General features: G+C 38.7%; 1 protein-coding gene across 2 annotated transcripts in view; it reads right to left on the bottom strand.

The window, feature by feature from the left end:
- BMPR2 (bone morphogenetic protein receptor type 2) overlaps positions 1–23,952 on the bottom strand; it is a 100,294-nt gene that overhangs the window by 23,887 nt on the left and 52,455 nt on the right. For both annotated transcript variants that reach the window (XM_015868190.2, XM_015868188.2), the window contains exons 4-5: positions 1,732–1,842; positions 1,183–1,274 (exon numbers count right to left, since the gene is read on the bottom strand). In XM_015868190.2, coding sequence (XP_015723676.1) covers positions 1,183–1,274; positions 1,732–1,842 — 203 coding nt within the window. The remainder of the gene's footprint in view (positions 1–1,182; positions 1,275–1,731; positions 1,843–23,952) is intronic.

Below are 23,952 nucleotides of genomic sequence, written 5' to 3'. Positions count from 1 at the left end.
TTAATGTGAAACTATAAGGTTTTCACAGACAAGTATCTTTTTACTTTTAGAAATACTTACATATGGAGGAGGAGGGGAAAGCAGAAGGGATCATAAGGATCATAACGTAATGATTCTAAAAATGATGACATTGTCTAGCAGGAATATCATTTAACAGATAATGCTTTCCATTTCTCAGTCCATCAATGTCAGAGTCCTAACAGTGGACTGCAAAGACAGTCAGTTCAAGGTACAAACACAGTATGTTCACATCTCTACCAGAGACATGAAAAAGCAAACACAGGTGAAGACAATTTGTTTTGTGATGCCCTATGTCTGGAAGTGCGATGTCAGCTCCTTAGTGTTTGAGAAAGAAGACAGAAGACCCTGTTGTAGATCTCTCCAAGAAAGCTGATGGTTTTTCCAAGACTACCTATCAGTATGAGTGATTTCATCTGAGGCTTTGTACACTTGCACGATACACACCTTTGTACTCTTGTGAACCCTGCCTCCGGTACTTTTTGTTGGCAGGGGCCAACCAAGTTTCTTTGCTGGTTAGTTTTCCCATTGCCCACAACACACTGCAGTAAGGATGCCATGCCTGCAGCCAGCACCTCTGATTGTGATTTCTGATGGGTAACAGGAAGTACCTAAGTACCTCTCTCAATCTCTTTCACAGTCACTATACTGATTTTTTTTTCCCTACCAAAAAGGTTTTACAAATTCCATGCAAGTTCTACTAAGTATACCAATGAAAGCATAGCATTTTTCAGGTTTCTGACAATGCATCTGACACCAAGCTCAGCAAAAGGTTCTAGTTGGCCCCTAGCTGCCATGGAAATAGAGAGTACTCCACTGTGATTAATGACAATACATTAAAGCACAAATAAGGCCCTATGTGCAATAAATTCTATACTCCAACAGGTGTTACTAAAGCATTTCAAGTGACTATTGTTAAGATATTGTACTTAAAATGACCAGGGTTGAGTAAAAAAGGAGTTTGATGCAGTGCTGAAATAAAGCACATTTAAATTCTCCTCATCCCCATTAATCAATTTCCAGTGTTTAATATTTTCTTTCAAGACAGAATGTGCTCTAGCTTATACGATACTGCTAACAAAACCAGGCAAAATATAACTGCTGTATTTTTATTTTTTTTTTTACACTATAAGAAAAAAGATTAAGAAACAGTTGAACATTTACCTCCAGTAACTTAAGATTGTCCAGATCCAGCGAGGGCTCTGATGCTGCTGCCTCCATCATGTTCATACTATGCAATCCTTGTTTACGGTCTCCTGTACAGAAAGAGATGGGAAGGGAATCAGACACTTTCTGTTTTTGTGACATAACTATGTGTGAAAATGCAAACTTGCCTTGGACTTCACATTAACACATAGTGTTATAGTGTAAATAGAAAGGAATCCTCTAAATTCTTCGGAGTTAGTAAAATCAGCAGCAAAGGTACTGACAGCTGCAAACTTAAAGCAACCTGCTACACATATATGTTCACAACAGCACTTGAGTGTTGAGTAGAGGATACGTTGAGGAAGAGCAGGCCTCAAAATGCCGACATGGAAAAAGAATCACAAATCTCTCTGAACTGTTATGAAAGGAATATCACCAAAAAATGTTAGAGGAGAAAGGGGAGCATTACATACAAACATATGGGAGAGACTAGGGGAGAATACTTAAAAGCAATTTTTAAAAACAGTCTGAAGAACAATATTAAAAAATAGGGTCATCCAACTCTACCTGCAAGCATTCTGTATCCAAAGAACAGAGCAGCAATCAAGACAGCTAGTACAGACACTGATGCAAGGGCAATAACTATCGTCTCATCCCGATGAAAAGAATGAGAAGAATCTGAAATAGAACAAGATGAAGACTAATTGTAAATGTGAAAAAGTCAGGTCTGTAAAAACACATTACAAAGAGGAAGAAAACCACACTCTTGATTATAACACATTGCATTAAACTCGTTTTCCTCTTAAAATCAAAGGATGACAGGGGAGCTGATCATCTCAAGCCCAGCTCATCCGCAGCTTTCCCTACTCCATCACTGCCATCAAATGGCACCAGAGAAAAGCACTAAAACCAGAAAGTGAATCTCCTTTCTATCTGGAAAAGCTCAGCACAGCCATCCAAGGCGAAACTGATGCACTCCTGTTCAGCTAACAATTTCTTACTCAAGCTTCCTGTTATGAATCAGGCTTATAACCTTAGTTTTTATGGTTGTTATTCCATCACAAAAATGAAGATCTCAGTAAGAAAGTTCAATAAAATAAAAAAAAAAGATTAATAATGTCACAATATGAAGAATAATTATTCTTTCGTATTCAAACATCCATACATATGTTAGATGCAAGATCTTCTGTGCCAAGACTTCAAATTTGTTTTGTTTTTTTGATTTGTGTCAGTGCTCAGGTCACTCTCAGCATGATTCTCACTATGTAAACCAGACAGACATTTCCAAAAACAACATCAGAATATCTAACAACTTGAAACAACAGTAAAACACTGAAAACTAAATGACTGGTGTTTTTTAGCCTTTGAAAAAATGCTAAAAGAAATAGTTTTAATGCAAACATTTGTTATTGTCTTCAGTGGTTACCTTACTGCTACTCCACATCAGATCCCAATCTTGCTTCTTTCAGGCATGTAAATATTCAGCCACTTTAACACAGAAATTTCTTACTGCAGATATTTCTCTGATGTCAGAATCAATGGAATGTGGCATTACAAGACCTCATTTACCTTGGCTTTAAAACCAAGTTTGTGAACTATGTTTAAACTTGTCTTATATACTGCTAAAAGTGCTCCTTAAAAGACTCATAATGAGACCCAACTATTCTAAAACCACAAAATATATAATGCACACAAGGCTTAAACATTGGGTAAATTCTTAGGTGAGACTGAAATAAAATTTATCCCAGTCTACACTAGCAGAATAAACAGACAAATTCACTGCTTAAACTGTATTTATAGGAAGCTAAACACGATTCATTTATTTCAGTTCCCAGCATGGATGAACAGTGGAGAAACAGGTAAGTAAAGAAATCAGGCATGAAAGACATCAGCTTGCATTTTTACAAAACTGTAATGGTAACCAGAACTACTCAACAGCTGGTAAAACAAACAAAACAGCATCAACAACAACAAAAAACAAAACAGAGAGCATTTAAGATGTGATTATTTACCTGAAAAGTTACCCCTCAAAAATTACATGCAGCACATACCAGAGTAACCCTTCAAACAAGAGGGAGCTGGTGGTAATCATGACACTACCAAATTTCAAGTTGTTCTGTCAAAAGAAATACCATCTCTAATGGTTTTGGTCAGAGTTGTACCAGGAAAATAAACTACTGCCACAGAGCACAGTGCTATGTAATCATAGTTCGGATTTCTACCATTTGGAGATTAAAAACCCGAGTTTCCAGTTTTCACCTAGATTACAAATTCAAACAATGCACCTATACACACCCAGTCATGCTATATATTTAAAAAATGCAACATAAAGGAACCTTGTATAACACAAAAGGAATATAAAATACTATATAAGTGTGTGAAAATGTATAATTGTTGGCAGGATAATCATAATTTGAACTATTCTATTTTTGTGAATGGAATAGCCTTTTTTTTTTTTTTTTTTTTTTTTGCTTATCAATAAAAATGCAGACAAAAACACATATATTTGCATATACATAATGTTGTTTGGTTTCTTTTACATCAGTTCAAGATGGTGCTAAATACCATCTTCACACTAAGAAAATGCAGGTTCTAAGGGGTTGTGCTTCCTTCTATAACCTCTGTTGTATTTCCTGGACCACATAATCAGCATGTAGCCATTCACAGCCTTCCTACTGCCTATACAGTAGTCATTTCCACAGTTGTTTCCCAAACATTATCTCGTGCCCAAGTCTGATAGCTCCATTCTGACTACCCTTACAATCCGCAGGCAGGCAGCACACCTCTGTCCACCAGGGTACCATCCTGCTCCCTTCCTGTCTTCTGGAACAGGATTTTGCTGCTTCTCTGCTCCTAGTATCACCAGGGAAGGGTATTCTGAGCTGCACCAACTTCTTAGGGAGTCTGGCAGCATTTGTACACTGGCTTTCTCCCATTAGAAGCACATGATTAAATGTATTATGGGGCCTGGCAACAACAAATACAAAGTTTTGTAGAGATCAGTTGTAGGAAAACACGTTGAGAAAAATGATCATTGCATTCTTGGTCCTTGATGGACCATTCCCTCTGGAAACTTTTTATCTTCAGTGCATCTCTGCACTCGCCAAATAGCTGTAAAGAACTTTTCTGCTGTTCAACAGGAAAATAAATGATGTTTTTTTTTTTAAAGCAGAGTTGTTCCTTAACAAAACATAAAATTGGCTTATCCTGAACCATTTTTTCCTTCTTATAAACATTTTAAAACAATGTTGTCAACTATCCAGATAGTCACAGTCAGTCCTTCAGTAGGATTTACTACTGATGACTGTCAAGCAACTTTTACAAATTTAGGGATAATTTCCTTAATGATGGTAACCAAACATTTCAGCAGATTAGTAACGTACAGTTCAAGTTAATATGGATGGGCAAAACACTGCTTTTAACATGTATAACCGCTGTTCAATAATTCAATTCAACCTGTTGGAATCATCATCAGTAATTGGGTATTTCTTCAGAGACAAACAGAAGGAACTGCATCAACTTTTTGATGCTACATTCAAATTTCAGACCAAGAATATTGATAATTGATATCCCAATATTATTCCCCAACCACCATATTGCATAAAAACAATAGTCTAAGTTCATAGAAAGACATGCTGAGAGGATGACTGCAGTCAGTAGGAAATGTAATGACTGCAGAGTTGATTATGGATCACAAGTCTATCCACACTTGTACACAGAAAATACCAGCAAAGCTCCCTCTGGTTTATGTTCTGTAAGCAGAGGTTAGCATATTTGCTTCTTCCATGGTGAAATTTTTGTTTCTACTTAGCAGAGAGAATGAAAAACATTCCTACTTCAGCTTTCAATCTAAAACAGAACTGCTTGATACAAGAATAAGTCACCAAAAGCTGTTGTAAGGCCCAGGACACGGTCAGAACCAACCTGTTTGGGTGGGAAGAACTGAGCTACTGACTCTTCAAACAGCAGCTTAAAGAAACAAAGTGTAACCAATGCCTGTGCTATTTAGAAGGTATCCAGCACTTCTGTCTTGAAACGATTCTACCAGTAATTCTGATGTAATATTTTCTGAAGTGCGCCAATTACATCCCAAAGAAATATCACAACAAATAGTATCAGCAGCCTTCAAAAAATAAAAATAAAAATAAAAATAAAAATAAAAATAAAAATAAAAATAAAAATAAAAATAAAAATAAAAATAAAAATAAAAAGGAGCAGCACAAGTGATTAAAATAGAGATGCCTTCCTCCTGGCTGGGGAGCAGCTGGTAACCCGCAGAGCACTGCTCCCAGCAGCATGCCGACCCTGCCAGCAGCACAGAGCTTATTTCTGTGTTCCAAACCCCAAGTACAACAGACCCTGTGTAGAGAGAGAACTTCATCAAAGGCACTCACAAATAAGGCATTTCAGAGCAATGCTTCCAGTGCTCGATCAGAAACGAGTCATCAGGCTGAACCCGGCCCTGCACTTCTGATACCCCTATGCGCACTGCTACCACATTAAGCATTTCTCCTTCTTTCCCTAGGACATCTCTGCCATAATAGCTGCCAAACACTGCTACAATATCTTTGGTAAATTAGATGTTAAAATTAAGCTTCCATATCACCACACACAATTTTCCTACCGCTCCTTTCCTAGTTTTCCTCAGAAATGACAACAAAAGAAAAACGCTGATGGTGCTAATGACATCATGAGGAATAATATTTTTCCTTCCAATTAAGTTTTCCACTATAAACACAAGCTTGTAATATTAATTAGCATTGAAGTATTGCAATCTATGTCTACAGTTGAAAAGACTTATTTTTCAGTAATTTAACTTTCAAAATTGAAAGCCTCTTCTGTATGTTTTCAGTTGCCACATTTTAAAAATCAGCATTTATCCTATTACCAAAGGACATTCTGAGAAAAAAAGGAAACTGGGACAAAACCAGGTAATGCTGACCAGTGGCAAAAGAGCCTGCAAACATTACAGCACTATTCCTTTGGAGCCAGAAGAAAGGTGAAGGATTCCTGTGCCCTCCCTTCCCATCAGCTAACACTGTGACATCTCTGGTCATCTTCCCCCTCACTGCCCTTGCCGGTAGTGCATCTACCCACCAGACAAATAGATCTGATATATGGAAGAAGTTTATTACACTAAGGGTAGTGAGGCACTGGAGCAGGGTGCCCAGAGAGGCAGTGCATGCCCTATCCCTGTAGACATGGGGTTCTGAGCAACATGATCTGGTTGTAGGTGTCCCTGTTCATTGCAGGGGAGTTGGACCAGATGCTCTTTAAGGGGCCCTTCCAACTCAAACAATCCAACGTTTCTACGATAAAACCTCCGTTATCCACCACCATTTAATATACTGTCAGTTCAAGTGCCATAGTCCATGCTGCAAAGCTAAAACATTCTAGTCTTGGCTGAGAGACCATGGGAACCCGCACAGGATTGCCACATTTTCCAATTCAAAATGCATCAGACTGTTGACTATAAAACCATTACTGAAAGTGCAAGGTATCGAGTGGAAAATCAGGAGGAGAGAGCATCAAAGCTGCTAAAGCACTATAGCCCAAGGGCTCACTGTCACTGCCTGCAAGATCTTCATCTCCTGGGCATCAAACCTGGGACATAGCAGAGATCACTGTTAGGATAAGAAATCTTAAGGAAACCATGAGAACAGTGAGTGTTTGCCATGTTCAAAAACTAGGAATCCCACGGGGAAATATTTGGTTATGTAAATAAGACTGAATCACAACATAACGCTAAACAAGGAGATGCTCTTAGAACGATGAAAGCAATTACATTGTTTCCTACTCTTTAACTGACTGAATACAAAACTCTAGAGTTTATAATCTTTGAATGATAAGTATAGAGATGCACACACACAGACACACACACGTATACCCTATATAAGTATTTACATACCTAGTACGAAAACAACCCTGAATACCTGCAGAAATTTGTATTCTGATAACTGTAATTTGGAAATGGTTTCACATTTGCACATGAAACCAATTTCTGCCAGACTCTTGTATTGATATCAAAGTTTTTCACTTCCAGTTTTTCAAGTAAATGACACATTTACTTGTCCCACAGTAGTAAATAATTCTAGAAAATACACGTGCATCTTAAAGTTTAGGTAAGTATCATAGAACAGCACATTAGAGAAATGCTTCAATTACTGCCTATAATGAAAACCAGTTTTTATAAGTTTACCTGTGTTCCCACAGAATTGCTGGTATCACCATGTTGCAGAGGCCAAGCAGCATTCCAATTGGTACCAAAATGATAAACTCCTGTAACACCAATTAACTACCAAGTTACAGTAGTCACCAAAAAGTAAGGAGAACACCACCCTTCAACCTCCACAGCATAGTAACATCTGATTCTTCAAAACAACTCCAGCTGTATGGCCTGTGATCAAAGTCAGCACAATTGCACAGCGACTCCGAGATCTGCCCGTGCAGATTGCTTTAAAAAGAAGCGGAGTCTTAACGCCATCCTACAACTATTTCTTTGATGTGATCAATTCAATATGTTCATTGCCAGACTGTTACTGAATTTGCTTTTCTATTTAAGAATGGTAATGATATTAAGGATGAGATCAGAAGCATGGGGGAAACCTTGCACTTAGATCATAAACACAACACAAGAGGAAAGGCTGAAGCGTGTAGACAATATGGCCATCAGCTGTAGAAGACTTCAAATTTACCCTGCAAATTGCAAAAGGGACTCTGTAAGCATGATTAACTCGTGTTTCAAGTTCCATTTCTCCTCACAGTCACTGTGTATAACTTTGTTGTCACAAAAGTCTCGGCTATTTGAAAAATCATACAATTATCAACTATTCCAAAAGCCCATAGATTTAAACTTCTTTGTATTTTCTGCCAGGTTAACAATGTCATGGTAGGCATGCTTTATTTCCCATTGCTGCGTTAAAAAAAGAAAAAATACTTGTTTGTATTTATAAGCTTTTTTTTTTTTTTTTTTTTAAATTTTTTTTAAATTAAAATACTTTGTGGTTGCTTACAGAATATCTGTGCATAATTTTCAAGGAATGATCTGTTTATCTGCTTGGCCTACACACAGTTACATGAAATGGACTTTACGATGCAAGCCAGGCCATCTGCTTGTCACCAAGCACTACCTCACTGCTGATCCACCATCCTGAAATGTGAGAGCTCAATCTTCAGCAAGTCGGAGTAAATAACAAGAATACCTCCAAATATAAACAACATATCAAAATGACTCAAATTATTTCAAGTGAATCTTAAATTCATTCAGTTCAAGGAAGAGCATGTAAAAAGTTAAGCAGAGAACTTGTAAGAAAGAAACATACATTGGTGTATTGCGGCAGGCTCTTCAACACATAGAGAAGAAATGCAGTCACACAGCTAAACGCATAAACCCACGTTCTCAGTTAAGCTGGTACCACAAGGATGCAATACCTCTCTTGAGTTTCTCTCTATAGATCTCCACAATGAACTCCAACAGGAGCTATTTCCAGTTTTCCTTTAAAATATCCAATCACAGAATAGCTTATGTTGGAAATTCCAACCTGCCTGCCATGGGCTGGGTTCCCCAAGGCAAATCCTGCTGCCCATATGGCCAGCTGTGAATAATGAAAGGAAAAAAACTGCATTTCCTAAACATTTTTGCCCTGCAAATTTTTGCCATGCACCTCAACTTTTATAGGCACGTGCTTTAAAATGACTATTGCCTTATTTCTGTTTTAAGCATCTGTAAATTTGAAGTGAGACTGTACCCTCCTGTCAGCACATGACAAATTATTAATAAAATTAAATCCACACCAAAATTTTGTAATAACCCAAGACAGTGTAAAATGTAAATATCTAATACAGATCACCGTGACCACCATCAAAAATCAAAGCAAGGTTCAAGTAACAAACATTATTTTACTTCCAAGCATCTGAGTACACAATGGCTGAGGTTAGCAAAGAAACTTCTTTGGAAGAAGACCGAGCATGTGGTGCTGGCACAGATGAAAAGCACAATGGGAAGAGTATTTTTTTTGTGAGAGATGGTGCGACATTCCTTAGCAAAACAAGCCTGCCAAGCAGTAAACCTAAGGCAATTTTCTTTCATAACTGAAAATGGGTGTTTCCTGCCCAGACTCAAGAGCAAATCCTTGTTTTCTACTGCAGTCCGAAAAGCTCAGAGCAGAAAGTTTGCACTATTCTCAGTCATCTCATTATTTGAAGAAAATGTTTAAGCAGTCACCAATATCTCTCTAGTTTGCATTCAGTATCATATTTTTATATAAAATCATATTGTTATGTAGTGTCCCTTACGGCATCTTTTTCTGATTTTCTCCACATCTGAAGAGCTAACATTTCTGTTTATATTTTAGAGGTCAACAGAATCTCAGGTCATCTTGCAGACATCCACACCCTGGGCTCTCAGTAAGCACTGGACCCCCATGAGTGCTGCAGTAATATCCTGACCTGGCAACAATACATTGCAGGTTCCCTGAGCTCCATAGCGAATGCCCGAACATACAGATTTTACAGCTCAAACTGTATAATTTTCCATAGCATGCTCCAGAGGAAGTCAGCTGCAGCAAAAGTTGGGCAGACATCTTTGGAAACCTGCTGTAGTCTGCAGGTCGGATGGGAGTTCTCCAAGCCTTTTCTCAAAGGGAGCTCCCTGTGCCTGAGTGGATTCCCTTCCCCAGTCCCCATCCACTTCTGAAGGAGCATCTACCAGCAGTCCAGGCTGCACATACTGGATTCATTGTCTTTGTTTGTTTTGAAAACTGAGGGCTGCACTGATACATGAAATTTAAGAATTAAGCATGTGTGGTAATTTCTTTGGCAGAGAAGTGGGTTATGCAATCTCTAACGGCTCTTCCTTTGATGAGTAGATACAGGGACGCAAATTAGCAGTCTGTCACCTTCCTGGAGAAATACTCCTGAGTAGATAAAAACTATACCCAACCTCTTTGCCTTTTCATCTTTGAGTTTTCAGTGCCATTTCTAACACTGCTTGAATACTCCATTAGAATTACAATGTAGGTAAACTTAACAGCAACTTCAATCCCAGATTTAGATCATCTTTCTGAAGTGCTCTAGACACTGCTAAACATTCATTAACTAAAGAAAGAAAAGAAATATCTTACTTCAAGCAAACGACACTTCAGTGCAGACCTGAACCCTGCATTCAAGCTTAACCAAACGCTGACTTGGACAATAAACTATGCACTGGGTTGTAATTTTTTTCAATAATAAAATGGCTGAAAAAACATCTACATTATCCCCTTCTATAGCTTGTGAACCTAAAGGCCTTCCTCCTCATCACACTAAGTGCTAACAGTGGCAGTAACATAATGGCACTGGGCCATGGTCTGTAGAACAAAAAAAAATGCATGTGCTGCAACAGAGAAGAAAACACACTTAATAAAGCCTCTTTAAAGTTATTTGAAATCCAGCTGGCTCAATAGCTACATATTTCATATTCTTAATGTTCCCAGGCATATTGCTCTACTAAAAATAAAGCACAAAAATGACATCAAAACACTGAATGTGTATTTTCATACGAGCATGTGAACCCAAAACCACAAATTCCTTTAAAGGAGGCAGCTGTGATCCAGCATGCCCGCACGTTCTGTGTCTTCGATAGCCGTGAGCTCAGGATGGCCATCCCCAAGCTGGCGGTGCTGCCTCGCTCTGTCAGCCCAGGGCTGCCAGCAGGAGGGCCATGCCAGCGCTGAGCAGTGCAGCCGGGCCTGTACAAGCAGGCACTTCCTGCATGCACACCAGTCGGGCAGCCACTGCCTGCCACGCCGGAGCCTCGGATGTTGCTGTTTACAGAATGTGGAGCCAGGCCGCGGCTGAGGCTGGAGGCCTGCTGTCTGCTTCCGTGCAACGCTTGCTTTGTCTGGGGCTGCCTCAGAGAGCAAGGCCATGTTGCTTGCCCAGCTGCTCCTGCTCTGCTTGTGGGGAAGCAAAGTGGGGCTCCTTGCCTGGTACTGGAGCTGGGCACCACTGAGTGAGAAGTCGAGATGTTTTTCCTCTGTCAGCTTTTGCATTATGCAGCGAGCACTGAACCGATTTGCCAGACATGACTATGTGGTGCGGTGTTTCAAAATCACTGCCCCAACCATGCACCAAAACCTTAATCAGGGCAGAATTGTCGGCAGCTAATCTGTTCAAATGAAAAATCAAGATCTATACAAAATGATACAGCAAGAATGAGTCTGACAAAACCCTTCATAATGCTTCTGGTTTCTGCCCCAGTCTTTCGGAATTAGAGTCCTAAATCAGCTTAATGCTGTAATCCTTAAGTTTAGTAAGTATTTTGGTATTAAAACTTACATCTTCTGACTCCAGAACATTTTTCTGTACCTTCGGAACAGTGCACGTTCTGGTTTGTACGCGGTTCTGTAATTTTAGATTCTGAAGTACCTGCTAAAAGCAGTGAGGTAAACATATCTGATATTTTAACATCAGTCACTATAGGTAGTGTTTGTCTGGCTAATACCAACCCAAACACCATAGTATGCGTCTGCTCCAGCTTCTCGCATCATGACCTAGGAGAGCAAAGTCTAAGATGAAAGCATGTGCTCTATTTTCCCTCTAATCCTCACTCACACTCCCTGTTCTTCCCTGTTGTCTTCCCTGTAGAGCCAAATAATTCCTAATATTCACCAGATTCCCTTCCATGCTTCCCAGATGAAATTCCTGTTAGAAGCTATTGAGAGATGAAGCAGAAAGCCCCAAATCCCCCTCCTCCTTGCTCTATGGTCGCAGAGAAATGCAATGAACAGTCTCTTCTCCTTTACTTGAGACCCAGGCACCCTCGGTCAGCATCAGCATATCTTCATCCTCCTTCACTCCCATTCCTCGTTCTGTTCTCATCCATACACTGGCATCGCCCATGTCTAACACCTGCATGCTTGCAGCCAACGACCCACTGAACCTCCCCTAGTTCCTGCTGGAAGATGTATTTTCCCCAGCAAAGAGACCTTCACAAGGGCTATTTCCCTACCGTTCATTAACACTGAGATTCAGCCAACTCCTGTCAGGAAGAACCATCTTCTCATAGATATTTCACATACGTGAGATGGAAGGCAGTTGGGGACACTTAAGTAGAAAGAAATGAAGAGAAGAACAGAAAAGGATGTAGAAACCTGCATACACAACAGAGCATGGCAGAAGGAGGCAAAGGCATACCCAGCACACAGCAGGCAAAAGAGCAATGGATACACGGACACAGTGAAGGAATGACCTTTCCCTCAGGCAGATCCCAGCAAGATAGTAGTTATTGACACACAGCTTCTGTTTCCGAGCTGTCAGCCAAAGCATCCTCCTCCAAATACATAACTACAGCTTGTATGAGGGCACACAAGTGCACACGTTATGTATCTGGGTCTGTAATTTTTTCCCCTTCAAGGAAGGAAGCACTTTCCAGAACTGGAACTATGAAGCCAGCCTTGATATTGAATAACCTGATCTTAGGTAGGTTACTTTGTTTCTCTGTGTTTTAGTTTAGCCAGTTATACAACGCAGAAACAGTAACTTCCCTAACTTCAAAAGATATTCTGATTATTTTAAAATAACATAAAGATGAAAAAGGCAATAATGATAAATAGCAATCCTTAGTCTGCACTTATGCAAAATGCTTCCACAGATCTAGGTGCTTGACTTCAGATGAAACGCAGACATCGTTTGATGTTCATTTCTTGCAGCATGGGTGCCAGCTCAAGCTTTGCTCTCCGCCTCCTGCTCCAGGTGCATGTCCCACCCCAGCAGTGCCACCAGCTGCACAACCACAGATATGCTGAGCAGTGAGCTGGGTAAGAAAGCCAGCAGGGAGATCATGGGGAGTGGGGATGGAGGAAGATCTAGAAGGCAGCAGCCCTGCCAAAACAAATACACATCAATCCAGCGTGAAGGCAGCTATCAAAGCCATCAATTTGCATTACACCGTGGGCATATGAGAAATACAGCTGACCTCACTTGTATAACATGCTCTTTCTGCCCCACAGTAACAAGCTTGTTTCAAACCAGCAATAAATATTTCAACACAGATTCAATTAGGTAATGTGGAGACACTGAACAATCCTATGGAACTGATTCTTTTGAAAAATGTTGGAATCTGTGTGATTTCTAGTTTCAGAGACTGAACAAAACCCTCCTGCATACTAAACTATAACGTGTCTGTAGCTCTTCTATTTTTAAATACGCTTTCAATGTAATTAAAATAATTCTTAAATCAATTGCTGAAGTTGTCAGAGCCCTGTGTACTGATTTTAACTGTCTTAATGACACTGTACAATTAATTTTTAAGATTGGTAACTTCAGAAGATATGTTTAGACAAATGCTTGCTTCAAAGGGTAGAAATTAGAATGGGAAACACGGCCTCTTTAAAAATGAATATAAAGCAGGTTTCTGTCAATCTGATTTACTCAAATCCTGAACGTACCATGAAATCTTGTTAAATGAATGGAAAAAAATTCAAGCCCCATAAAATGAATAGAAATCTTTTTTGTCAAATAAAACTAATTTAAACTTGAGAATGACTTTCCTGACAGGTGTGCTTGCTTTAATACATCACAAAACACAAGCAGTCACAGGCAAGGTTTTGATATGACTCATCTGGTTCCCAGCTGGGCACCAAAGGACTTTTAGATTTCAAAGATACTATGAAATTTGCCCACTTCTAATATGTATTTGTCACCCAAAATTATGACAATAGACCTGTGATTTTTTTTTCCCCACCATTCTCACCCTAGTCTTAAAAGAAATCAGGTTTAGCAATATGTAATTCTACCACCCTCATTAGCTGACTGTCAATTGAAACAGGGGACTTTAATCGACTTTATTCTTTCAGCTTGCACTATATATGCTTCTGTATTTTTCTTTCTAAGCAACTCTTTGCTTAAAATTTCAAATCCATGGAAGGTTTGTGAGTCCAGAGCACTGCTATAGCATAGCTAGCTATCAAGAACATGTATAGAGACTACGTTCCAAACAATACTAATACAGCTACACTTCAGCAGTAAGTAGATACTAAAACTTCGAAAGTCTTTATATTTGCTTCACCAGAAGAAAAGTAAAAAATTGCAGTTACCAGCATCTACTTGGTTACTGTATGGCTGTACTGCATCTTGAAAGAATGGAAAAGCTTACTTACTGAACTCAAGAGCTCCATCATTACACAGAGCTGCACTGTGTCAATAGCACTTTTGGGAATAAGACACTGCTACTGACATAACACAACAGCAGGACAAATAAAATACTATTATTATTTTTCCCTACATTTTTGTTCTCCGTGGATGCAATTGCAGTGAGTAGGGCAAAATGGATGGTGCTGATTGAGCTATTGTGAATTGCATGTTCTTCCTGTGAGTGCAGGTCCAGACACTGCTGTCTCTGGGATGGCATGGGAAAACAGAGAAAACTTGGTGAAAAGGTATTGCGAAATAAAGCTCAGAAAAACACCAGCAGTCATGGCTAGATGGATATATAGAAAATATCTTTTTTCTTTTTTTTTTTAAAGAAGTTTTTTAATGACTCTAAAGAACAACTCAAGCTCCCCTGCCTTTGTGAGCATTGCCAGCAGATCAATCACACACTTGCAAGCAGTGCTGATGCAGATGGGAAATGTTCACCACTACGTGTAGGTTTGGGTGTGTGGAGCACTGCACACACCCACATTGGACACTCCCAGCTGCAGAGCCATTCATAGCATCTTCGGAGCAATCTAAAAATGTGTGTGGGTGAAATAAATACACACTGTAAACCAAAAGCGTTACGCATCTCCTGAGAGCGGTGCCAGGAGCTCGAGGAGGCACGCTGTCCTCAGGCCTTGTAGCTCTTGCAGAGTTCTTGTGCAGGCACACTCAGTGAGAGAATGCCGTGAAAGATGTGCTCAGCTTTGGAAACAAGAGACTTCTTACATCCTGCCCTAAATAGAGAGTACTTAGTGTATAATGGCAGCAGGGGAGAGTCTGCATCAAGGAGTTGACTTTAAACTGATTTGAGATTTTCTATATAGCTCAGACATGGTAATATTTTTCTTATTTTGATACAGATCTGTTAAATGTGATTTTTAAATTTTGTTTGTTTGTTCTTATAGAAACCATCAAGCTCTGATGTGGGGAGAAAGTTTTCATAGTAGGCTCAGAGTGTTAAATATCTATTACAAAGACAATGTTTAAATTTTGCTAGTGGAGGAAAACTCATCAATTGTAAATCCCATATTTTACTGGCTATTCCAGAATAGACTCGTGAACTAAAGAACCAAGATATGTCTGCACAATGACTTGCAACTTTGCTGGACTTGGTCCAGCACTGAATTATTGTGTGGTGTTAGAGGCTGTTGCAGACTATGCAGAGCAGGGAGCAGAAGCGAGCACAGTCGTGCATTCAATAGAAGTCCAGCTGGGTGGTCATGACGTTATACATGCTAAGGAATAGAAGTTTCCAATAGCAGGGGACATGCAAAACTAACTATTTAATTAGCACGCTAGGATCATACTTCATTTATGTGTTCATCAAAGACATGCTCATTTTATAACTGTGCACTTGCTTGCTAACTTGGCGGCTGGAAGGTGAGCATAAACTGCTACATTTTGAGTTTTTTTTTTAGCAGTTGTGTAAGAATTCAAGAATTCATGTAATTTAGTGATTTACAGCCACTGCTCAAGCAGGACCTAAAGCATATTCACTCTCAGAGTGACGTCAAAAGCGTGCCATATAATTGTTCTCTGTGGTATTTTATTTGTCACTGCTGTTGTGTGTATATTATAATCAGTTTGTACATGCTGCATTTTAGATATCTACCTTCCAGGAGTTCATGGTTCTGTTTTACAACATTCACACTAATTTGCTGAGTTTTAAAACTCTATTTCTAACTACTCATATGGTGAGTTACTACTTTAATGGGAGAAACAGAACTATGACCAAGCACCAATACTATTATAGGCTCCACACAGAAGGTCTGGCTAGGGCTAGCTAGAGCATCATGTTTTCCTCAGATACACACATCCTGATTGTGCAGACATTGACATACATGGCTCTGAGTCATCACTCAGTGATAAATGGGAACATTTTGGTTTTGCATAGGAAGGAGTCATCTATAACCCTTATTTCCTGTCACAAGTATCACTGCAGTGAAAAGTGCTTGTGTGCAGGCTGCAACGATCCCTTACCCTTGCTCAGAGTATATTTAGTTTTAAGTCAATAAGAATGTCTGGAACAAGGAATTTTTTGCTAGCCTAGAAAAATATTTACAGGCTTGCAAACACTTCTAAATGAGCTTCATCCTACCAGCCTAAAGGAAAGCAAAATCCAGGCCAAAGTAAAAAGCTATGTAATATTATCTATAGATACTTTTCTGGAGTAAGCGGCCTAGAACCAAGAAGGATTCATGCAATACTTATTAGAATTAAACTTTAAGATGCATAGAACAGTCCTACCAAAACCATCTCAACGGAACCTTCAAAGGTATTCAAAAGTATTAAAGGCCTCAGTTCAGTCTCAGTGCAACTTTGTATCCTGTCTTAGAAAATTAAGACCTCCCTCATGCCTCTGAAAATGCCAAATCTCTCCTTCAGTGCTAAAAGTTACAGCAATGTTAAGTCTTCACGATTCCCACTTCACAATTTCTTTACTTGCCCTTTCAAACAGAATTTCTAACTTCTCTCCTTTAGACATATCTGCATGACTAACATATAAAAGTGTAATACCCAAATTAACAGAAATAAACTAGAATTTAAGTTAGATTCTAAGAGTAATGTATTCACTTCAAATTAACAAGTATGCTGCAAAATAAGTATCTTCATGTCCCAAATGAATACACAGATGATCAAAAGATATATATGAACTTTCTACACAAATCTGATTACACTGACTATTCAAAAGATCCACATCTACTCTGATATTGAAAGTATGAAATCATACATTCTGCAATCTCCTACCAGCTGGTAATAAAAACTTTACCTCCTCTCAAAATTCAGTCATATGAGAACTGTAACAAGAGAAAGTGTTTCACACACACAAACATACGCCATCACCACACTCTTGTGACATCACAGAATGGCTTGCAATGGAAGAACTCTAATGATCATCCAATCACAACCCCCTTCCATAAGCCAAGCAGGGCTGCCAAACAATAAGTTAGGCTGCTTGAAGCCTCATCCAACCTGGCCTTGAACACCTACATGGATAGGGTACACTTGCAGGAGTGGGGAAATGTATTTCATTTTGGTGTACCAGAATTATGGAGAGGATCTGGAAGACAACACAGACACAGGTTATTGCTGACATGGGTTCACAATGGAAAAGTCCTGTTTAACAAATCTAATTCCTTTTTGTTACAAGGTTACTCAGGCAACCAAGAAAAGCCACTTGATGAAATCTTTCTGAATTTCAATACTGTTTTTCACAGTATCCTTTTGGACAAAATGTCCAGCATACAGCTAGACAAATAGATAACATGATAGGCAAACAACTGGATGATGGGCTGGGCTCCAGTGACTAAAGTAAACAGGATTACAACAGGCTGGTGGCCAGTGACTGGTCGAGTTCCTCTGAATTCATGTTAGGCCCAGTTCTTTCTACCATTTATATAAATTCTCTCAATAGAGGACCTGAATGCATACTTAGTAAAGCTGCAGATTACACTAAGAGTCGTTAATTCCCTCATGCTCAGGAACCCTTGTCCATTACAATGGGGCACTGTTCACTTTATTTATTAAATATGAAACAGTGAAAATAATAATGCATGTATATATCAACTATTTTTAAAAACACAGAAGCAACATACCAACTGCAACATATCTGGAAGGAGTAATGAACACAAATACTTCAAAACAAAGAAACACAGAAAGACTCAGTACACACATACAGAAAAAACTGCAGATTGAGGAACTGTATTCTTCATATTTCATACATGTCTACTACATGAACTTTCATGATTTTCTTTCACTTTAACTTATTCTACTAACAACAATTCCTGCTTATAAAATCAACACGAATGGTCTTTATTATCATCTTGAATCTCTATCAACAAAACATTTGCATTCACTGGTGTCTTTGTGAACATTTCAGTGTCATCATCTCCTGTTTAGATAGCAACAAAACAACAGCACTGAACTGAAAAATTAGGAGCACACTGACATGATGCTTCTCTGTCTGTGTGGGCTTTCCTGGGTGCTCTATGAGCTCTTCCCTGTTCTTTTAAGCCCATGGTTCCCATTAGCCAGAAAGCCAACAGAACACCTCAAAATCTGTGATGTCAGAACATCCCAGACAGCTCAGTTCCTAAGAACAAAACAGAGATGCCTGTAGTCAGCATGACACATGCACCTTTTCAGGAGCTAGATGCCCAATTATAAAACTCCATGTTCTAGTAGTACAACTAGTCGCTCATTCACAATTCAGTACCTGAGGCACTTACTGGAATGTACCATTCCTGTCATTAATGAAAAGGATTTAGGCCTTTCTTCATAAGGAACAAATAAATGAATAAAATCCTGATCCTCAGTATCCTTCTACAAAAGAGATTTTCCCTGAAAAGTGGAAGAAGACAAACTCTAGCTTCCATGAAATACAGCTTCTGCCCTCCTAACAGAAGACCTAGGGGGGCTGGACACAGTGCTGCCTTTGGCTGTGGCCCCCAGCCCCTGGCAAGAAGGCAGCCTGCTCCGTGCCTGCCTCGGCAGGAGCCCACTGACACCTGACTGACTGAATTCATGCTGTTTTAAGAAAATTTGGTCTAAAAACAATTCAAAATGCTCCTAGGAGCAGCTTACTACATTATTAAAAACCTAGAGGATTTATTTACCAGACTGTAAAACACCGCTGTTGGTTTACCTCCAGGTAATCTCCCATTTGAAGAGTCACTGCACAGGAGCTAGAAATTAACACATATAGAATTTCCAGGCTCACCATATTTGCCAGATAAAAAAAATGACCAAAAAAGGCCCACAAAAGACCAGTGATAAAAGACCAGCTCTGCAGAGCCCACATCCCTGTACCCACTCTATAGGCCTGTCTCTGTTCAGGTGGCTGAGCTCCCCAGTGCTGATGTAGGCATACAACACAGGGGAGCCTGCGAGGCAGCTGAGCTCACAGGGGACTGTTCCAGGTGCACTGCATGTGCCAAAACCCTGAAGATTTCTTTCAAAACTGTATCAGCTCCAGAGTTGAGAGTGTAAATTGTGTTAGGCAGAATCATGACACAGGATTAGATACTTTTGCCAGCCAGCTTAGCATATTGCACAGTAAGTAGTGAAGCTTAGAGAATATGTCCAATTAAGGAGGAAGAAAAATACATGGAAGGCTTTTTGTGATCGAAATATTAATCCACATAGATAATTTTATTATGACTGCACAGTCAACAATGGACTCAGTATTTATAAGCAATGTTCAGTTTTGTGCTTAGTATTCCCACTCCCAAGCCTGTCTATCTCTATTTTAGCAGCCTGTGGTCACAAACCTTTCTCACTAGCACTGTATCAGGAGCAGACAAAACTGGGGATGGGAATTTATCAGTAGCTGCTGGCAGCACCTAGCAGTGCTTTGTAATTGAACTTTGCAGAGTTCTTGTTTTTTTTCATCTAAACTCCATTCATTTCAACTTTAAAAAAAAAAGAACAGAGTAGAACCGTGGTTGAAACTAATAAATAAATCAAATATGAGGGATGCAACCAGCCTAACATCACCTTTTACTGAGTAATGCCAACAAAGTACAGTCTCTTGGCTAGTTTAGTGGATATACTAGTTAGGGGTACCCACTTTGGTAACATTTCACTGAGTGCAGAGTCATCAACTTGAAAACACAGAAGACTAGAACGGCAAACTGCTGAACTCGTCACTGATGCTTTCTAATTTTTTATACTCAAACTTCAAGGGGATAAACAATTATCTCATATCTTAGCATTAAATACACCAGACATGACTACCCCTGACTGAATTATAATCATATGCAGCTCAATCTGATATTTTAAGATTTACAGCATGCAGTCTTAAAATTTTAGACGTACAGAAATAAAAGAGCTAGAAATTAGTAAGTAATCATTATTAATAATTGTGGAGAAAACATTTAGTAGAAGTCTACTATTAGTACTACATCAGAAAATTCATTGATCACAAAAGTCTGCAAAAAGCATCCTGCTGTGTCCATTCCCCTTCCAGCGAGCTCTCACCCACCCTCAAGACATACGAGCAGCGTAGTGTGTTTAGAATAATGTTTACTGTATATTGTAGCATTTGAATAAAGACAATAAGTATAGCAATCTTGCTTGCTCCTCTCTTCACTTTAAGGAGAGAGGAGGTAAAAATACTATGACCTTTTTCTAATCTTTATTATTTGCATAATGAGTTCCATTCTTGTCAGTTGTATCTATTTATGCCTCACATCTATAAGGTATTCACAATAAAACTCCCAAATGCATCATCACCACAGATACAGGCAAAGTTATATTATTAATATCTATACAAAAGTCAGAAAAGAGCATTTCAAAATTTAGCATTTAAAAAAATGTTTTTGAACACATTACAATATTTGTATTACCAAAGACATTTGTATATCTTTAAACTCTGAGGAGAAGTGCATAAAACATACTAACTCTAAGCAGCTGATTTCCAATAGAGACGCAAATGACAGCATCAAGAACTGCACAGTACAAGAAATGTGAATACCCTGTTTACAGACACTAGACAATTTACAACACGTGTTTTCACTACTTCTGAAGAAGGCAAACACTAGCTATGCTCCAGGGAAATTGATGCTTCTTGCCTTCATTCTGGGTCTGAAACTCAAAGTATTTGCCACATGGCACTAGAAATATACAGGACATGTCAAAGATGACTACAATGCTATTCAGATGATTTTAAGTTATGCCCACATGTACTTGAAGAGTTGAGCTCTCTGCAGACTCTGAAGTACAATGCTTTAAGCACTCTGAAACAAAGTACAGCTGCAGTGCTAACGCTTCACAAACACACCAATACAACTGTGTAGAATGCACTATCGTTACAATATTTCAAGATAAAGATTGTGGGTTATTTAAAAATATGTTAGAATCTAAAAGAAGTTTGCAGAGCCTCTTGTCCTTGAATCTCCAGGTCATAAAATGATTTGTGCTAGCACAGCTCTGAAGTTATCTTGTACAGCTTTACTACCTGGTGTAGACTGTTAAATCAGCAGGAAATACAGTACAAAACTTGTGGGTTTTCTGGTAGTAAAAATAATACTTGAAATGTTTCTCCACTTTAAAATGAGAACCAACATTTCTTTAACATAATTTTCAGTGTTTTGTAGGTTTGGTGCATAGTAAAAGCTTTACAACATTTCCAAATATCCCCAAAATTTTTCTACCTCAGTGTAAGCAACACATTTCAATTTCACCTTCCTGATTAAATGTTTCTGTCAGAGAAAAAAATTTATACGTACAGAAGGTTTTGTCTTCATATTCACACGTACATAAGGCTTTGCCTTCATACTCAGGCTCCAATTGTACATCAAAGCTTTAATTTGAAATTCAGCAAAGAAGCCAGTTTAATCTCAAAAGAATATGATGTCTTAGAAGTTAAAACATTATGTGCTGCTAACAGCAATTTGTGAGATTCTGCTTTTGATATATCTGTTTGTAATGAGAATCACTGAGCTGAAGTTACTCAACAAGCATTACCTGTTATCTTGGGTGACTTGTGAAACCTTCTACTGACTGTACAGAAACTAAGGCTTTCACTTCAATTTCTACATAACCATCCAGAACGATCATTAATTGCTATAATACTGTTTGTTTGTTCCCCAAAGCAACTTTCAGTTCTACTTTTTTCTCCCTTTACAACTCCAACTTCTACAATGTCACAGTAAATAACTTCCTAAGAGGCATATTATTGTCCTCCTACACACAATAAAAGTAGGCCCTTAACTACTGCCTTAATATTTACTGCTATTTTCCCACATACATTTCCCTGCCTCATAATATAGTGAAGATACATTGATGACATACAGCATTTTAACCCGTAGCTGTATAACATGTGTTTGATTTATTCCCAGTTAAATGTTCATTCTCGTGTGGACCATTCCTGTCTCCATCTTTCAAAATAGAAGATCAGACATATTGCAAAGGTTTGTAATTTTCCATTTTCTATACATCAAAATCATCAGAAGGACAAGTATCACACAAATAGGGGAGAACGTTCATTTACAGTGTTTTCTTACATGACGCAGAAATGGAAGAACTGCTCAAACGACCGCTAAAAACTTTGCTGACCAAGCTCTGCACTTGCCAAGAAAAATCCAGCTGAAAGAAAAGGCAGTTCAACTACAAATTAATATTGGATGCTACTCTCTCAGAACAAGCAATCCAAGATAAGAACTGAGAGAGAACAGTGTTACAACTTAGAGAAATTAGCATGACGTGATCTAATTCATCTTCAGTGAAGCTAGGTTGGGCCACACGCCCACAGCAACATGAGTCTAACTGCTACCTCTCAGAAGTAATAGCTGAATCAAAACCTTCCATTACTACCATAATTAACCTGACCTAGCCATGCACTTTAATAATTACATTATTTTAAAAATGGTAGCTTTCCTTAGCTAAGTTTCCACTGAATTCTGTGAGCACATAAAACCAGATATATGCGTAGCAAGAAGCTGGCCAAGAAAGGCCAAGAGAGTACAGTGGAAAGATAAATCAATTTATCAGTGGTGTAGAATAAAGAAACACCAGCTTTCTTTGTTACATGAGGCAGCAGCTTCTTTATAACCGTATTTCAGTGCTCTTATGTAATAAGTTTTTAGGTTCTCTAAAAATCACAGCCACCATTTGTTGTTATGGGGGGGAAAAAACAACAATATTGTTTCAACAATAGTATGAACCAGCAATGCTCAGCTCTTGATACCAGGGATTTTTCCCATGTATCCTGCAAATGCATTACCCATCGTGCAAAGATGTACACTTAACACTCAGTTGCTGTGAGATTAATTTATGTGCAGTGCCAGGAATGCAGCCTTGAGGAAAAAAGGAAACTATAATTAAAAATGGCTTTGTTGTTTTGATCCCGATGTTATTTTAACTTAAATGATTAATTACAGCAATATATCTATGACCAATTAGGAAGAACATTTATCTCTTTAGTTGCTTAATTTCTATTTAAATGGTCATTATGAATGAATGTAGAATTAATGAAGTTACCTTCAAATTAACTCAGAATTTGGAAAGTATTCTGTAGACACAAGGGACAGGTAGCTCACAAGAGACTCAAAATAAATGCTGGACAAAGGCAATAGAATACATACACATCTCAAAACAATTTACCCAAAGAAATAGCCGACCCTTTTAAAGTGGGGTTAAAGGCTATATACAGACACTATCTGAACTTAAGATGGTGGGGTTCTTTTTGTGAAAACAGAAGATGTAAGAATAATGAATCTATCCAGGGGTAATTCTGCAAAGCATGAGAAAGTATTTCCACCCACTCTGACTGAAAAGTGAGAGCTGAGGATGCAAGGTTGTTCTTGAACTTCTGCATTTCAGTAGCCTTAAACTACACAGATAAAATCTTCAGATCTGAAACGAACTCCATGCTCCAATCTCTACTTCTGGCACTTCAGGAAACAGGTAACTGAATCTTTGCATTTTTAATAACTCAAGACTGTGGGCTCCAGACTACACAGCTTCCTACAGCATTTGCAAAATTCTAGCTGGAGGGACAGCCAATTTACCACTAACTACTTGAATCTTTCCGGTTTACTCTTAAGATAGAACAAAATAATATTATGACTACTCAGATGTATGATTGTCTACCATCTGCAAATTAAG

The sequence above is a fragment of the Coturnix japonica genome, chromosome 7, assembly GCF_001577835.2.
Source record: "Coturnix japonica isolate 7356 chromosome 7, Coturnix japonica 2.1, whole genome shotgun sequence".
Lineage (NCBI taxonomy): Eukaryota > Metazoa > Chordata > Aves > Galliformes > Phasianidae > Coturnix > Coturnix japonica.
This window is presented reverse-complemented; position numbering and strand designations above follow the sequence as displayed.